At 52.8% G+C, this 17,487-nt stretch overlaps 1 protein-coding gene across 2 annotated transcripts in view; it reads right to left on the reverse strand.

Annotated features, from left to right (window-relative positions):
* Positions 1–1,397: 1,397 nt before the first annotated feature.
* Positions 1,398–17,487, reverse strand: part of LOC118211530 (MICOS complex subunit mic25a-like) — a 77,758-nt gene continuing 61,668 nt past the window's right edge. For both annotated transcript variants that reach the window (XM_035388812.1, XM_035388813.1), the window contains one exon: positions 1,398–1,806. In XM_035388812.1, coding sequence (XP_035244703.1) covers positions 1,783–1,806 — 24 coding nt within the window. In that variant the 3' untranslated portion in view covers positions 1,398–1,782. The remainder of the gene's footprint in view (positions 1,807–17,487) is intronic.

Here is a 17,487-nt window from a genome sequence, read left to right on the forward strand (position 1 = left end):
TTACCGGTGCGTGCCGGCGTGCAGCGAGCCGGCGAGCGGCGACGCGGTCCGACTGAGACCCTGATCGAGTGTGCGTGTGCGACAGGGCGGGGCGGCTTCTTCCAGAGATGTGCGCTGCTGATAACGCCGAGACACATTAATTACCATTAGCTAACGCTAATTAGCATGAACAAATCCTCTGTGTATTTACAAAGCGTTCACGATACTGATGCACACTAACTACTAATCCATAAATAAACGGATTAGTTAACCCTTCGCCCGTCAAATACCATTAAATGATGCATTAAAGCCTTAAAAAACTAGAATGTGTCGCTTTATGTTAGACGCAGTATACTAGAATGGTTTAAGTCAATGCATATTACTATCATACTGCTTTTTATACATTTGACTAATGATTTATTCATGATAATTAATGTATCCTTACGTGAAAGTACAGACTGTCATTTTATCTTCAGCAATACACTAAACAGATATTTAATCATTTTCCAGGCAGAAGTAGAAGTTTTTTTTACGGCATCAAAATATTTCACAGCTGCCATTAGTTGAGTTTCCTTTTCTTTTCTTAATATTTTCTCTAAAACCAGTCCTTAGAGTTACAGATGAGCAGAAGGCAGGTTTGTGTTTTCGGGGGGTGGAGTGAGCGTGAGCTGGACCCCCTTAAGCGAGTGTTGAGTCTGAATTAGAGCAAGCTGTTCACGTAGCCACAGCCGCCGTAGCGGAACACTGGGCCGTTACCGTGGGAGACTGCTCTACCTGCGAGCGCTCTGTGCCGGGGGGGGAAGGGCTATCTTCAAGGTTCCTCTGCACCTTTCACTTGCCACCAGTGTTGCCATGGAAACTCAGCGGTATTGGGGGGGGGGGGCGGGTGCAAGGTGGCCGGGGGGGGGGGGGGGCAGTCATGGGTTTTCTTCTGCACTTCCCCAGGGGTGGGGGGTGGGGGGGATGAAAGCACAGGCTGAGGAAGCAGCCGTGAGTAACTACAGCGAGCAGCGAGCACCACACAGGAGTCGCAAGCGAAGACGTGGGAGGCCAGACTATTCCATGCAGCTGGGGGGGGGGATTGGGGGGTCTGGGGGGGTCACTGCAAGATGCCTGCACACGTCTGACAGTCTGCAGACCTTCCTTTCAACCTGACACAACACATCAGCTTCAACAAATCACTGCCTCGGATGAACAAGTCCACCATACCTCCCCAGGACAGTGCTAACAGTTAAAAATGACTGGGAAAGAGACTCCCTGGCCCATTTCTGTTCTAACGGACAGACCGACCCTTTACACGCCACAGGAAATGAGACAGGAAGTGCAGTAGTGCGGTGTGTGTGAGACTGGAACACAGGAGAGGACACCCGCCGAGCGTGTCGTTCACAGACGGTAAGAAAGACACGCGGGCGACGCCGTCGTTGTCGGGGACGACACACTTTAATGAAGTTATGAGTAAAATACAATCTGCAACCGCAACGTTGTTCAGGCGCTCGTGGGTTCGGCATTCAAATTCAAAGCTCACACAACAAAGGCCCCATCCTTCAATCTCTTGTTGTTTTTTTTTTTTTTGTGTTTTGTTCTTCGGGATTGGAGGGATTTGTTTCGCCCTGACGGATGGAGTAGTGCAATTTCAAAATAAATCAAGAGAATACACTGAGAGAGCACAGGAGAGGGGGAGAGGAGGCATGCTTTGGGCCGCCCGCCGCTCGGCCCCCACGCAAACAAGCGAGATGATCGGGAGTGACGGGTGCCGCTCCGCGTGGGGGGGGGCGGGGGGGCGGGGCCGGCGGTACCCCCTCTTCAGCCGTGATTCACCAGCAGGCTCTGTGGAGGGAGAAGAGCGGGACACGGTTAACTACCGCCAAACTCAGCAGACCTCAGCAGTAATGACATTAATACCAATGACAATAATAATAATTAAAGCACGATTAAATCCACAATCACAAATTGTGCTAAAATAGTGCCCCAATGACCGTTTTAATGAACTATTGGCATTGGAGAGAATGGCACTCGAACGCATCTCAGAGCACCACACACACAATGAGAGATGCTGAATAGGAAATGTAACCACGTTAAACCTGCAGTAATTCACAGAGGAAGCAAAATAAAAACACTGAACTCATAAGTAGGCCTCTTGAACAGAGCAAGCGCTGGGCTGTTACATCGATACCTACTGGACACACACAGCACTGAACACTGTTTATTTTCATGGCTGTTTTTTTTTCTGACCCTCATATCGCAATGGCATAAGTATACAGGTGTTGAGGACGCACAGGTGGTCTGAACCCGAGTGGAGCAGCGCAAGCTGCACTGTGCCGCGCGGCGGCGGGACCATAAATATTCCACGGCTCCCTTTTAGCGGTCCAGCTCGATACCGCGGTAACATCATTTAAGCCAGAGGAGATAAATGTTGCGCCGCCGTCGATATTCAATTGAAAGGAAGTCAATGCAGCGGCGCGGGGCAGTCAGCCGCGTACCAACATCGATCCTGACAGTGAAAAAACAGAAAATAAATAAATAAATAAATAAATAAATAAATAAATAAATAAGCGGCCTCTCTCTGCGAGAGCAGGCGGGTTCCACGGGGGACCGGGGACGTAAATAATCAGCCAGACAGGGAGGCACTGCTCCGGCGCGACGCGCGGGGCGCGCGCTAACAGCCGCGACAGCAGTTTCTCTTTTCGCTTTACTTAAGATTCTCTTCTCCCACCTGCCAGTAGAAACGATGTACTGCTGTCACTCTGGTCGGAGCTGCTCGGCTGCTACATTACATCTGCATGACGTTCGCGCAATTTGGCAGACGCTCTTATCCAGAGAAACTCCGTCAACGTTTTATTTTTTTTGTAATACGATCCATTCGTACAAATGTTGTGCTACACCCCTGATGGCAGTGCCCAACCTGGGAACAGAACACAATGAACTTGGAGTTATGGAGTCAGTGACTGAGGGACACAACTCGGCCGGAGCCAGAATATGGAGCGAGCACAATTCACAAGATCAAGCAGAATGATTCAGACTTAAGTCATTATGCAGAAGTTCAATGCGAGGAGAGGGCTTTTAATATATTTTTAAAATATATTTTTTCCTCAGAGGATTTTCAGTGAGTCTTTAATGTTGGATTTTTCCACCGCGGAGTTCCCACAAGCACTGCAGTTAGCCGTCCGTGATGTTTCATAATCAATAACGGTCATTTGCGGCAATCTGTGACAGTCTGCTGAATTGTTAGGACTGCATTGTGTGCTCTTTGAAGACGTACGCTGCTAGAAATAGCTGATAATGAATGCGTAATAACTTTGTATCTCTTTGTAAAAAAAAAAAAGAGCCTGCACTCGTTTAATAGTAATATTTGGTCATTCATACATTCAAATCGCTATTGTATATAAATTGCTTTATATAGTTTTATAATAAATTATAATATATAGTTATAATTTTTTATTTCTAAAATAATAGGTGTAGTTTGTCCAATTAAGTATTTACTGAGCTACACATTTGTTTGTCATGTTTTACAGCTAATTTAACACCACACAAACACCACCCCAAAAAAACCTCATATGCACCATATAAGAGTATGTACTCATATATAGTGTATGATGATGTTATGTATGTGATGTACACATTGGACACTAAGTCCAATGATTTAGCTACACACCTATCTTTGACTCTTATAAAACACCAGCATCACTAAATACTATAATTAAATTTTTTTGTTTGTGAAGCCTTGTTGCAATGGCATGCCAATTTCACAAAACACACACACACACACACACACCACTATGGCAGACATCTTGCTAATAAGAACATATTTTAAAGGGGAAGGTCTCAATACAGCCTTTTAAAAGGTGGGGGGTCCCATAAGGAGATGGTGATCAGAGACCGTTTTGGAGGGGGTGGGAGGGGGGGCAGCGCAGACCTGCTGCTGGGGACTGGGCCATTGTGCGGGGCCTCTAATAGAGACCTACAGTAGGCTGGGCAGGCCTGAGCAATGATGCTGCCTCCGCTCCTCACCCTGCGACTCAATTAAGATGAAAAATCCACCCCATCCAGCTGCCAGCCATCTGACCTCTCTTCCCTCCCCCCCCCAGCCCCCCCCAGCCCCCCCCCCCCCCCACCACAGCGCTGGGGAGAGCAGCGAGCCGCTCATGTCTGTGCCAGACAGCGACAAGGCCTGCGTGTGTGTGTCTGTGTGTGCGTGCGTGTGAGTGTGTGTCTGTGTGTGCGTGCGTGTGTGTGAGTGTGTGTCTGTGTGTGCATGCGTCTGAGTGTGTGTGTGTGCATGAGTGTGTGTCTGTCTGTGTGTGCGCTTATGTGTGCATGAGTGTGAGTGTGTGTGCGTGTGCATGCGTGTGTCTGTGTGTGCGTGTGTGTATGTGTGTATATCTCTGGGTCCACGCTTGTGTATGTGTGTGTGTGTGAGTGTCAAGACAACTGAGATTAAATAACATAAAACAAAGTGCATGGTCTTTATGTTTTAGTACACACGCTGACTGCAACCTGTGCTATCAATCAAATGTAAAACAGCCATAAACTGGCAAAAGGCCAAACTGCCAGGAAGCAGAACAGTTCCAGAGTTAGAATGACTAAATGGAAGGATACAAACATGCCTCATAGTAACCCAGATATTTTCAAATTGTGTTAAGAAGGTTTAAGAGAAAACTCAAAATAGAACATAAATTACTGCAAAAAAAAAAAAAAAAAACTAAATTACCATGTAAAATCCATATAGGATTTAGACCAACTGTGGAAGTCACATGCATAACTTACGTAAAAACCAGTGGTCGAGAGGATTCTGCATTTCTTATGCAGAAAAAGTCAAAACGTAGCAAAAAAATACACTTTGTTCTATAAACTCAGATTTCCAAGGTCTTTTTCATTAGAGCAAAACAGGCGATGACCCAGACGTGAACCACAAAATGATAATTACTCCTGTGTCTTTGAGCCAATCGTCTGACATTTGTGTTGTTTATTGAGCATAATATTTACACAGCTGTTGGTAGCATTGTGAGATTCAAAGACAAAGCACATAATTTGAATTAAAAGTCAAAGGAGTTACAGATTTGCTTGAGACCGAGCTGGGACTTGAACCCAGTCCAAAGATTCCATAGGCAAACGCGTTACCAGTCAGCTAAAGGTGAAATCGCCCCTAGCCAAGGGCAACGTCGCTATTTTTGAACTTCAGGGTTGCGTCACCAGTGAGTGTTGTCACAGTAACCTGCTACGAGACCTTCGCTTTACTGCACCTTTGCTGAGCTTCACTGGTGAACTAGCCAAGCTACACCTGCTACACACACCCCACTTTGATTCCCCCTCCATTCGAAACTCCCCAGCAACCACTTTTTTTTGCGAATCTGATCCGGGCCAGTGGGCACCAGTGTATCGAGTTAGAGATTTTCCTGAATCAGAGGTGGGATTTGAACCCGGGGCTCTCACTCATCCAAAGATTCCTCAGGCAAACACATTAGCAGGCAGCTAAAGGCAAATCGCCCCTAGCCAAGGGCAACGTCATTATTTCAGAATTTGAGGGTTGCGTAGCCAGAGAGTGTTGTCACGGTTACCGCAGCTTTACTGTGCTTGACTAGCGAACCAGCAGAGCTACACCCGCTACACGTGCGCGCGAGTGAGTGTATGTACACAGGCATACAAAGAGCCATGTTCCTGTGTAAATATGTGTTTTAATGTGTGTGCCTTCGCATGTACAGTACGTGAATGTTTGCCTTTGTATGTGTGTGTGCGTGCGTGTGTGTGTATGAATGTCTGTGAGGTGGCGTTTATGTGCCTGGGAACACATACTCTGCACACAGTCACTGCCAGTTCTTTTCATTTTTTCTTTTCTTTTCTCTTCCTTCTTATTGCACCCCCCCCCCCCCCCCCCCCCCACCCACCACTGAAACTAACAGAGAATGACCAGCCGATAACAGCGCTCTACACATACATGGTGTGAACGTCATTCACCATGAGTGTGAGTAAGGGAGAGAGCAAGAGAGAGAGAGAGGGAGAGAGAGAGAGAGAGAGAGAGCGAGAGTGAGGAGAGAGAGAGAGAGCAGACCCGTGGGCAGAGCCAGCAGAGCCAGCGTTGCCGTGACTGCGGTGTCTGGGCCGTGCGGTTAATGGCGGACTCTGCTGCCCGCCGGTTCAGCGGAGCGTGACGGCGGCATTAACTCCCCCACGGGCCGCACGCTGGCGGTGTGCGGGTCGCCCCGTCGCCGCTGGGGGGGGCGGGCGGTCGGGGGCAAGGCGGCCTCAGCTGCGCGTTTCAGAGCCTCACACAGCAGAGCGCAGCCAGGCTGCTTTTTATAACAGAGCAGAAACAGAGCTCCTGTATTATACGGCAGGTATACCACACCGCATAACTAGCGCATAATCAGGTGTATAAACTGCCCGTTTATATGCCGCACCTGTGAGGAGACGGCTCGGAGAGGCCATTAAAGGAGGCCGAGGAGAAAAGCACTCTTAAGGGAGCACTTAAAGCCAGAGCCCGAAGCCAAAGGGTCCTGGGTTTCAACCTGAGGCAAACATGAATTCTATTTTTAAAAAGGACAGCGGACAGACCGCCCTCCTTTAGTATTTTTTTTGGAGAAGAGACAGAGGAGGGGTCACAGCTTGGAGGGTGCAGAGGTGTGGGACCGGACCCCCTCCCGTGCTGGGGAGGTCACGCGTATGGCTCGGGAGTCGGCCCCCCTGCAGACCGCGCCGCGCTTCCTGCCCGAACACGAATCCTTTCAGTAGAAATCCAAAAAAAAGAACTCGCCCAGTCTCCGCAATACACGCCACCGCCGCCACGATTCCTCATGCTTTTACCCACCAGCGTTCAGCCGCCTGCCTGTCCCGCTTCCTCTGTTTCTCTCTGATTACTCCACCCTCCATTCTGCCCCATTTAAGAGGCTCTGGCTGACACTCCGCACACCCTGGTCAGGAGAACGGATTCAGAGTAAGATGTGTGCCTGCGTCCGGGTCGGTGATTGGCTCATTGTTGGCAGAGTTGTACTTTACAGCGGTTAGTGGGATGGAGGGATGGAGGAGGACAGGCGGGCGGAGGGAGGGAGGGAGAGAGGGAGTCCAGCTCTCCACCAGCGCTCCCCATCAGGGCTGCGGCGCAGCTAAAGGTCAGCCGGAGAGCTTCCCGCGCGCGGCGGTGTGACCTTTCGGCCGCGGCGCGTGCTAATCCGCCCCCTCGGAAGGTCAGGGTTATTAATTACCCGCACGTCCCAGAAGGGGGCGGGGCCAGCGGGGTCTGGTCGGGGGGCGGGGGGGGGGGGGGGTCGTGCCGTGCGGTGGCGGGTGCGGGGGTCCGGCGATGCGCTCTGGCCGCTGGCTCTGCGGTAGGGATGGGCGATATGTCGTCACGGTAATCATCGCGCGCAGTAGCGGTCGTACCCACCACGCGGTGCATTACCTTTCATCTGTTTCTCTTTAATTATACCTGAAGCGGTTATCAAACAACCAAACTACAGAGGTTATCTATTGGATGTTGATAAGACAGCCAATCGGCTCCAAGGTCGCACGGCTTCCATGTGATCATGTCATGTGTTTTTGTCAATCACATGGAGCTGCAAGGCCTTGCTACTGATTGGCTGTCTTATGGTCACCCAATAGATAGCTGGGGTTGATGTTCTATCCAGGAGGATTTCCAGCAGTCTCTGAAGTGTGGCTGTTTACTACCACATCAGGTATAACTGAAATGAAAAAGATGAAAGAAAGGCAATACATCACACGGCAGCAGTTAACAACCGTTATTGCATTTGATAATTATCATCGCGATATATTGCCCATTTTAGCAAAGAAAAATACATGTGATGCACTGAAAGAGCCTGCCCATTAGAGGAAAGCATAACCCAACAGCGCACAAGTGAATCCCTGCACACACATTCACACACACACACTCACACACTCTCACACACACACTCACACGCAAACGCACACACTCGCACTCGCACACGCACACGCACACTTACACTCACACTCACACTCACACTCACACTCACACACACACACACACACACACACACGCACACGCACACTCACACATGCACACTCACACATGCACACACTCACACACACACACACACACACACAGTGGGACTGCTAGGCTTCGCTCTGATGGACTCTGACGCCCCGTCACACTCGGGTGCCCCAGCTGGTCTTTCTGAGGGGAAGACGGAGGAGGAGGAGGAGGAGGAGGAGGAGGGAAATCGATGCGTCTCCTCACGTCTGCGCTAACGACGGCCTCCTCTCCGCCGGCGGCGTGAAGGACACGCCCTGCTCCCCCGGGTCAGCTGCTCCACCTGCCGACAGCGCCCGCCATACAGGCTGTGCTCAGGAACACAGGCTCTGACACAGGCTGTGCTAAGGAACACAGGCTCTGATACAGGCTGCGCTAGGTAAAGGAACACAGGCTCTGATACAGGCTGTGCTAAGGAACACAGGCTCTGATACAGGCTGCGCTAGGTAAAGGAACACAGGCTCTGATACAGGCTGCGCTAGGTAAAGGAACACAGGCTCTGATACAGGCTGTGTCGTGTTAAGTAAAGGAACACAGACTCTGATGCAGGCTGTGCTAGGTAAAGGAACACAGGCTCTGATACAGGCTGTGCTAAGTAAAGGAACACTGGCTCTGACACAGGCTGTGCTAAGTAAAGGAACACAGGCTCTGATACAGGCTGTGCTAAGTAAAGGAACACAGGCTCTGATACAGGCTGTGCTAAGTAAAGGAACACTGGCTCTGACACAGGCTGTGCTAAGTAAAGGAACACAGGCTCTGACACAGGTTGTGCTAAATGAAGGAACACAGGCTCTGACACAGGCTGTGCTAAGTAAAAGAACACAGGCTCTGATACAAGCTGTGTTGTGTTCAATAAAGGAACACGGGCTCTGATACAGGCTGTGCAGCTTCTATCTCCAAAGATGAATATGAATATTTAATCAAGGCCAGCAACAAACGTCAAAGAGCTCTGCCTTCACCCAGAGCTGAGAGCTGAGCTGACAGATCTCCTACACACAGATACGTGTTCATTAGCTGTGCTGGGCAAGTGTACACTGTCAGTCAGGCGCACACACACACACACACACATACACACACATACCAAATCACACACACACACACACACACACACACACACACGCACATACAAAATCACACACACAGCCACACATACACAATCACACGCACATGTACACACACAAACACGTGCACACACACACACACACACAGTCACATACACACAATCACACGAACACGTACACACACACACACACACACACACACACACACACATACAAAATCACACACACACACACAGCCACACATACACAATCACACGCACATGTACACACACAAACACGTGCACACACACACACACACACACACACAGCCACACATACAAAATCACACACACACACACAGTCACACACACACAATCACACGAACACGTACACGCACGCACACACCCACACATACACACACAAACAATCACGCATATTCGCACACAGAAACCCACATATACTGTACCCAGACAGCCAAATGAAAACACATAGAAACACACTCACAGTGACAGACAACCGAAACCATGACAGGCATCTTCACCTACTCGCCACACAAGCAGCTAAAGCCGCTCTCTCACACACACCGACGAAACCTCGGCCTGCCAAAACAAGCACGGTCCTCGCTGGCCGCTCAGTGCCATTTCAGAAACACATTCAGGTAAATAATTAAACAATCAGGACAGTAATGGAACGCGGACCTTGGGGGAATATACCGATATTCTCACCTCGTGAAAAGCTACCATGGTAACTGATCCACAAGCTGGCGCACACGGCAGGATTCCTCAGAGCGAGGGAATAACAGGCAGCTGCATTAAAGGGGGGATCTGAGGCGGGGTCGGGAGGCTGGTATCAGGATTTTCGAGAGTCGGGGTCTTCAGTAGCCCGTCTCAGACAAATCATTTGCAGGGGTGACACAGAATGGGGGAGGCTGACCTACAATGAGGACCCTAAGACCACGCTCTACGGACGAGAGTCTGGGAACTCCAGAGACAGTAAGCGTTCCTCTCCGTTTCACTTGTGTAACAGTGATGGCCCGGACCGGTATCTTGAGCAGGGATTAACTCGTGATTGGGCAGAAAGCACTCCTGTAGCAACAGGCTGGCACTGCGGTTACGCCACTGTGTTCCCCAGCAGCCACTGCACCTGACCAGGACCTGTTCACAGGTACAGAGCACTGCTGAGGCTGTCCAGAGGAAATTAACCTACAGCCACAAGCACACAGAACCTCTTTGTCGGTATCACAGCATACACACTGTCTATTGGCTGAACACTGTAGGTATGTAAAAAAGAAACAGTGAAAGTGACTGTGATTGGTGCAGTAAATGTGAATCTCCTGCTCTGCTTGTAATAACACAGTACCATCTTCCAGGCTGCACCTCAGGAGGGAAGGAGTGACACGCATTGAAAGCAGACAAACAGCAGCATGCACAGTGGCAGAGGGGTCTGCGCAGACAGAGGGGAGAGCGTGGGGCATGAAAGGTCTGCGCAGACAGAATAAAGGAGAACAGCGGAGACAGCAGTGGCGGCTCGTGTATGGGGGGGGGGCATCAGCAGGCAGCTGACAGAGGCCGTTTACTGGCTGGACACGGGCGAGAGGCCCGGCTGTTAAACACAATTACCCCCCCCCCCCACCCCGCGCGCGCGCGGCGGATCAATGGCGTATTAGGAGCGAGCGGCGCGGTGTATATTATGGTGATGAGAGATGGCTGTAACCCGAGCAGACAGGAAAGTGCAAACTCTTTGGGGGCGAAGCGGACAGCTACTTAAGCGGGACATGAAGTATGGATCGCAGGAACGGGCGCCGGACACACTCCATTAAGCCCCGCCCGCCACGGAACCTCCGCCCCGCTCCAGCCTGCTGCTCCACAACGTCCAGTTCATCGCCGCGCCTACGCCGGCGGCGGCGTGCCGTCCATCCCCAATCAGCTGGGCTGGCACGGGCCAGAGCCGGATCGCTATGGTAACGGCGGTAAAGGTAGCATGGGTCAGAACCTGATTGCAGTGATAACGGCGGTCAATGTGGCACGGGCCAGAACCAGATCGCTATGGTAACAGCGGTCAATGTGGCACGGCCCAGAACGGGATTTCTCCGGTCACGGTGGGCAGCGCTGCACAGCCCGGATCCAGATTGCTACGGTAACAGCGATTAATGTTGCGTTGGCCACATCCAGATTGCCACGGTAATAACGGTTAATGTGGCACGGCCCAGAACCAGATTGCCACGGTAACAGCGGTTAATGAATCATGGCCCCGAACCGGATCCGCTGGACACGGTGGTTACCGCAGTGTGAATGATCCTGCTTCGCTCCTCCTCCTCACTCCGTAAAGCCACCGACAAACACACGGAAAAATAAATATCTGTGAACCAAGACTCGCTCGCTCAATTTTTCTTTTCTGGGAGAAGAATGCATGGTTTCGAGCTTGGACTAGCAAACCCATAGAGCTGTCTGTAATTTTATTTTTTTTAAAGTTTTTTTATTGAATGCAAGATACAGCAAACACACTGTTTTGTCTGTTTCCAATACAACACAGCGCTCCAAGATCTGTCTGGCTGTCCTACAAAAAGAGTAACAGCTTAAAGCAAACAAAAAAAAAAAGCTGCTGTGGTCTATTTTACTGGATATTTCTGAGCGGCTCTTGCCCCTGCGTGCATTAAATGTTTCATTTTTCCACGAAGCAGTTGAGTTAAAAAAAAAAAAAACCCATTAAGATAATCTTTCACGTAGAGGTGACCCGGCCAACAGTCACGGTGACGGTGCAGAGATGATGACGGATTAGGAGGGGGCGTGGCTGCCCCTCTCTTGCGCGTGCGGGGGAAACGCTCCATCACCGTGCGCCGCAGGACGAGGATATCGTCACCGGGCCAGGACCCGAGCCGAGCCGAGCCGAGCCGAGCCGAGCCGGAGACGTGTACCCCCCGGCCGACGCCCCGCGGCGAACGATACGTTAATGACGGGCGTCGGCGGGTTCACGCACGCTTCGGTCGCGATACGCGCGGTGAGGCGGCGGCCGTTAGTCGCTGAAATCACAGACGGGTCGTTAATCCGCACGGCTAGCTCGCCAAGGCCGGAATAATGCCATCTGCAGACCGTGGCGGTTCGAGGAGAGGGATGCAGTGGCCTGAGTCACATCAGCCTGACTCTCGCGCCCGCCGAGGAGCCCGGCCTGGGGCTCCGCAGCCTGCCCCTGCACTGCCGGAGGAGTTACAGCGCGTGCTGAGCCCACCTCCCTCCGTAACGGCCATGTCTGACTGCTCCCACACCCCGCCTGTAAGCCGCCGAGACAACTGCTACAGCTACGCCACCGCGTTGCCATGGCGCTGACCTGGATTCGGCTCCGCAGACAGGAGAGGAGCGAACGCGCAGGAGCGGCGTATACGTTTTAGTTCCACTGAATTTATATATTTGGTCAGGTTTCGCTTCATTTGCGGAACGCGCAAAGTCAAGGACGCTCAAGAACACACGCAAACGCCAATACAAACACACCTGTGCACAAAAACACAGGAGCGCATGTTTTTCTGGAAGTTTCCAGTGAACACTGCTGTAAGGCCCCTGTGACTGAGCTCAGACAGGAAAGAGGCGTTTAAATGGTGCTGAAACACCCTGAAGGACCCGGAGAGAGTCGCTAACCTCAGGGTCAAACCGGCATATGCGTCCCCCCACCCCGTCAACCCAGGGACACGGTAAGGACAGGCCACCCCGGACCCAGGAGGCCGTGCTGCGCTCCGCGAAGTGCGCGCATAAAAGTTTAATGCGACCCTGGGCCTGATGGAAATGCAGATGTCGCTGTTTAGCGATGCGTGAAAGCTCGCGCGGGCAGAGAAGCTTCTCCAGCCTCCTCGCCGTTTCAGGTCAAAGCCGGAGACGTCGCCAGAGAAGCCCCCAGTCTCTTATTCACCCGACCGTGACAACACCCTTAAAATCTCTGCACCCAGCCTGTATGAAAATAAAGGACAAACAATTACCTGGTGTGTGTACACGCGGCCTGTTTGTTACTGCCTGCGGCACTGAGATGACTGGTTACTGAGAAAACAGCAATAAAAACAATGACTTACAAGTAAAAAAAGTCCGATGCCAGTGTACTCTCAAGATGGCCGCCGCTGTTGTGTAGTGCAGTCCAGCACACTAAGCTCGAAGCCTGGCCTCCTCTGCGTACTGTAGCATCGTTAGCCGGCTGTACCCCCCTGTTCATGAGCCTCAGTCCTCCGCAGGTGGGAGGACTGGGAGGGACCGTGCTAGCTGCGGATAGGCTGACGCACGCACGCACGCACGCACGCGACACATAGGTCGATGGATCTGCCCGTTTCGCACCCTTAACACAGCAACTGGTCTTTTACAGGTTCAACCTCTTTACAGAGTACAGTACTGAGCACGTGCACATCTCAGTACCGCCAGAGAAACAGCAGCGCCTCATTCTCCGTTTCAGTAATGGCGTACTCATTTTCATGCTATTCTAAAAAGGCTTTATTTGAAATTATTTGAAAGCATGAATTGCTTTTGAAGTGATGGAAAATAACCTATTGATGGGCAGACTACCATTCCCCTTTCAAAATGGAGGTTTTGTTTGTGAAAGTCGCGTATCGCGCGGTGAGTGCTGGCTAATGCACATTTCATATCTATCGCCAGCTATGTCAGAAATTCATAATGACGGCCATTATATATCTGTGCAATAATAAAAGACTGAACGAGAAAAAACCTGGCGAGTTTTTCCGATTCCACAACAGAAAAAATCTGAATGGAAACTGTTAAGAGAGGAGAGCGAGAGAGGAAGCGATGGCTCCAGCGCCTCTGCGGAACAGAGACGTGCGCGAGTCCAGATCGGCTGGGCTTAAATGCAGCCCCAGAGAACAGAGCGCCAGACTGCAGGAGCCTCCTCTGTCCCGGTCAGGCCATTTCAGCACCAAGGACAGCGCCTCACAGAACCGAGCGCTGTGTACACGACTCATCAAGCCATCGGCTCGCGGGGGACGACGCCGACCAGCTCCGAAGCGCCCGATTTCCAAAACGCCGGCAATTTTCTTTTCGTTTCATCTCGAGGTGTCGAAACCTCGTCGTCATCATCGATTGGTTGAGCTTGCACACCTGCTTGAAAATTGGTCACAGTCCGTTTCAGCTCGTTAAAAAGCGAGTGGTTCCCCTCACAGAGGCTGACCGGTCCGGAGCAGCCGGGTTACTTCCCGTTCGGAGGGCTGGGCGTTAAGATGACGGGTGAGGCTGGAGCTTCGCCGGTTCTGAGCCCGGCCGTTCCATTTCCCCTGCTGCCCACCGGCGCGTCGCTTAAAGCCGCGGCACCCTGACAGCTGGAACAATCCGGCCGGGGCTGTGGTGGCAGCGCGGCATAACCGCCGAGGAACCTGCTTTAGTGATGCAGGGGCTGCCGGTTCAAATCCCAGGTGGGACACCGCTATTGTAGCCATGAGCTAGGGACACAGCCTGAATCGCTTTGGTGTATATCCAGCCAAGTAAATCAGCAGCATGGAGGGGGGGAAAAAAAAAAGAAAGTGTGTGTGAGCTGGGTCTGTCACTGTGGATCTGCAGAGAAAATAACACATGGTAATGTCCTCTGGAAATGCGAAGCACGGAGACTTTTGGACGGGCCAGCCAAGCATTTGCCAGTTAGCCTTGCGCGGGCCGCCCATCCGGGATACGCTCCCGCTCACTTGTCCACGCTCACAAAGCGCTTCTCCGCGTATTTTCGTCGCGGAAGCGTAATTTCGAACTGCGATTGGATGAAGGGAAAGCGAGAGCGGTGGGGTAATGGGGGCTGGAGATAGGAGCCCCAGGTGCCCCGAAGCCGTAGCTGCAGTCTGTTCAGCGCGAGCGGGGTCGGGGGAGGAGGGGCGGAGGATTCGAGACCCAGAGGATCGTGGGAATGGCTCCGATCAGGATGTGCTCCAGCCTGCTCCCTGGCCCGGGCCGGGCTGAATTGGAAATGCGTCTTATCTGATGACTGGCAGGCAATTGTGTTTCACAGGCCGCCGGCTCCGCTGCCGGGCCGCCTGATACCGGCGGCGATGGCGCTGGCGCTGGCGCGGGTGCGGTGGGAGGCTCCCTGGCGGAACGCTCTCTCTCTCTCTCTCTCTCTCTCTCTCTCTCTCCGCATCGCCTAACTGCCGCTCCTTGCCGCTGACGGATGGCCCCCGCTCCACTCGAGCTCCAAAAGCAGGGTCTCCTCCAGCCGTGCGGTTACCCTCTCCCCTCTCCCCTCTCCCCATCTCCCCTCTCCCCTCTCCCCTCTCCCCTCTCCGGCCGTCTGGCGGTTAGCGGGAGGAGAGAGCGCTCCGGAGGAGGAGGACTTTTAAATATTCTCGGTGAGCGGTACCCGGCGGTCGACCCCGGCAAACAGCATTTGAGACGTTTCGTTTTTTGTATTAACGCTGGAACTGTCTTGTAAAGAGCAATCGCAACACTGCTGCGATATCGGGTCCCGCCCCCCCCCCCCACTCCAGCTCCAGCGATACCGCGCACGTCCTCGTGGTATAGGCCGCTTCTGGAAAGAACCCCAAAACGCCCGGTGGGGCGACCCCCGAGCTAACGGCCTGCGCTTCCTCCCAGCTGCACGGTCGCCGGCGTAAAGACCTGCGTACGTAGCGCTCGTCCGTGCATCTGAAGCTCTCTCAGGAACACAGAGTGAAAACAGGCGATAAGCCCAGGCCCATTTACAGCTTGCTCTGCACACTGTCCAGTGGGCTGGGCTCCTTTGCTATCTCTGTAGCTTGCGAAGGCGTGGTTTACGGGGGGCTGGGAGGTGGGGGGGCTTGTAAAAGAGGTGCGGCAGTCTGTGGGTCGTCACAGGCCTTTGTGGGCCTTCCCTGACAGGCGCTCCGGGCCCACAAAGCCGAAATTGCACAGCTCCATGCCACTCGGGGGCCGAATATTGCACGGGCGGAGGAGAGGGGGAGGCTTTTGTGAGGAGCGAGGGATAGAGGGAGAGAGATAGAGTGGGAGAGATAGAGAGAGAGAGAGATAGGGGGAGAGCGGGAGACGGCTCAGGAGGCAAGGAGAGCCGTGTATGGGTGCTGGCCGCAGCCCAAATGAGATGTCCAGTTAAAATCTGTAATTGGATGTGCTGTCAGACGTGCAGCCGAGAGACCGGCTCCACGGCAACACCAAACGCCCGGGAACGCGCCGGCCCCTCCCCCCGACGACAAACCCGGCAAACCCGCTCCTCCGACCGCTCGCTCGCTGCAGCCGCGCAATAAAAACACAGCGAGGCTAGAGTCCGCGCGTAAGAGCGAAACCTCATTCAGAAACCTCAGATCAGTGAAAATCATCAACAAGGTTCCAGACGCACCAGCTGCAGACGCGCTCCTCCCACGTACAGGAACGCGCGCGTTTGATGGCGGGACGTTGTGGGGGAAGAGAGACGCTGCCGCTGCGGGACTTTTTATCGCTTAATTACCGCTAGCGCCGGAAGCCGCGGACGCGGCGCGCGATTCGTCAGCGGGACGCCCGCTCCGAAAGACACGGGGAGCGTAAAACTGTCCCGAAACCACCGGGCCACCGAGCCAATAAAACACCGGCAGATTGGGTTAGGAACGCTTGAAACTGCAGCGAGAGACGACGGTAAGGCTAAGCCATCAACGGAGTGCTGACTCCCGCTTCCCCGCAAATTACACGAGTGGTAGCGAACTTCAGCGCTGGATCACACAGGCCGTTCCCCTACGGTCGGCCGGTGTGTCCGCTGCAGTACGTCAGCCCCCTGTCCACAGAAAGGGCCAGCGGGTCCCTAAATGCCTTGATATTTCACTTTTGAGGGCCCTTTCTGAGAGCCGCGCCGCGCGTTTGAAGACGTACGCTCAAGGCGCAGCGTTCGAACCCGGAGCCGTAACTAACGGCGGTGTCGCTCGCAAAACATTTAGCGCCGCGATAGCGGCTGGGCCAGGATCCTCATCTCCATATCACTCACACGCATTTCAGACGCATTCAAATAAAGCGCATGATGAAACAATCAAAGGGAATATCCGGCTTAGAGGGGCCCGTGTCCTCCACCAAAGTAAGGAAAGGGAGGGTGGGGGGGGGGGGGGGTTCCTTCAGAGAGCCGCAGAAAGCGAAAGAGATTCCATTCCAGAACGTGTCCTTCACGGCTAGTCTGAGACGCAAGCATGAGAGGAGAATACATTAGAATCCTCGTTGGGATTTTAACGCTTCATTTCTCGGGGTTGAGAGGCCGGAGCAAACGGCATCCTTGACACGGGGAGCCCATTACGGCAGGCTAGGGGACTGAGACTGGACCCTGGTGGGAATTCGGGGAGCGATAGGACACGCGGTCCCCCCACTCACACATCTCGCTCGTTATCTGCATGTTTTCCGCGGAACGGAAGAGGAACGCACTCCGCTGGGAGCACGGCCAGGCAGCGCCAGGTGATAGAAGCGTCACACTGTGCAGAGCCAGAGCCCCCCTGTGTTAAAATGAAGAACATTGCCGTGGCTGGCAAGATCCCCCACTTTTAGCCAAACGCTCATCTGT

The sequence above is a fragment of the Anguilla anguilla genome, chromosome 13 (assembly GCF_013347855.1).
Source record: "Anguilla anguilla isolate fAngAng1 chromosome 13, fAngAng1.pri, whole genome shotgun sequence".
Classification (NCBI taxonomy): Eukaryota; Metazoa; Chordata; class Actinopteri; order Anguilliformes; family Anguillidae; genus Anguilla; species Anguilla anguilla.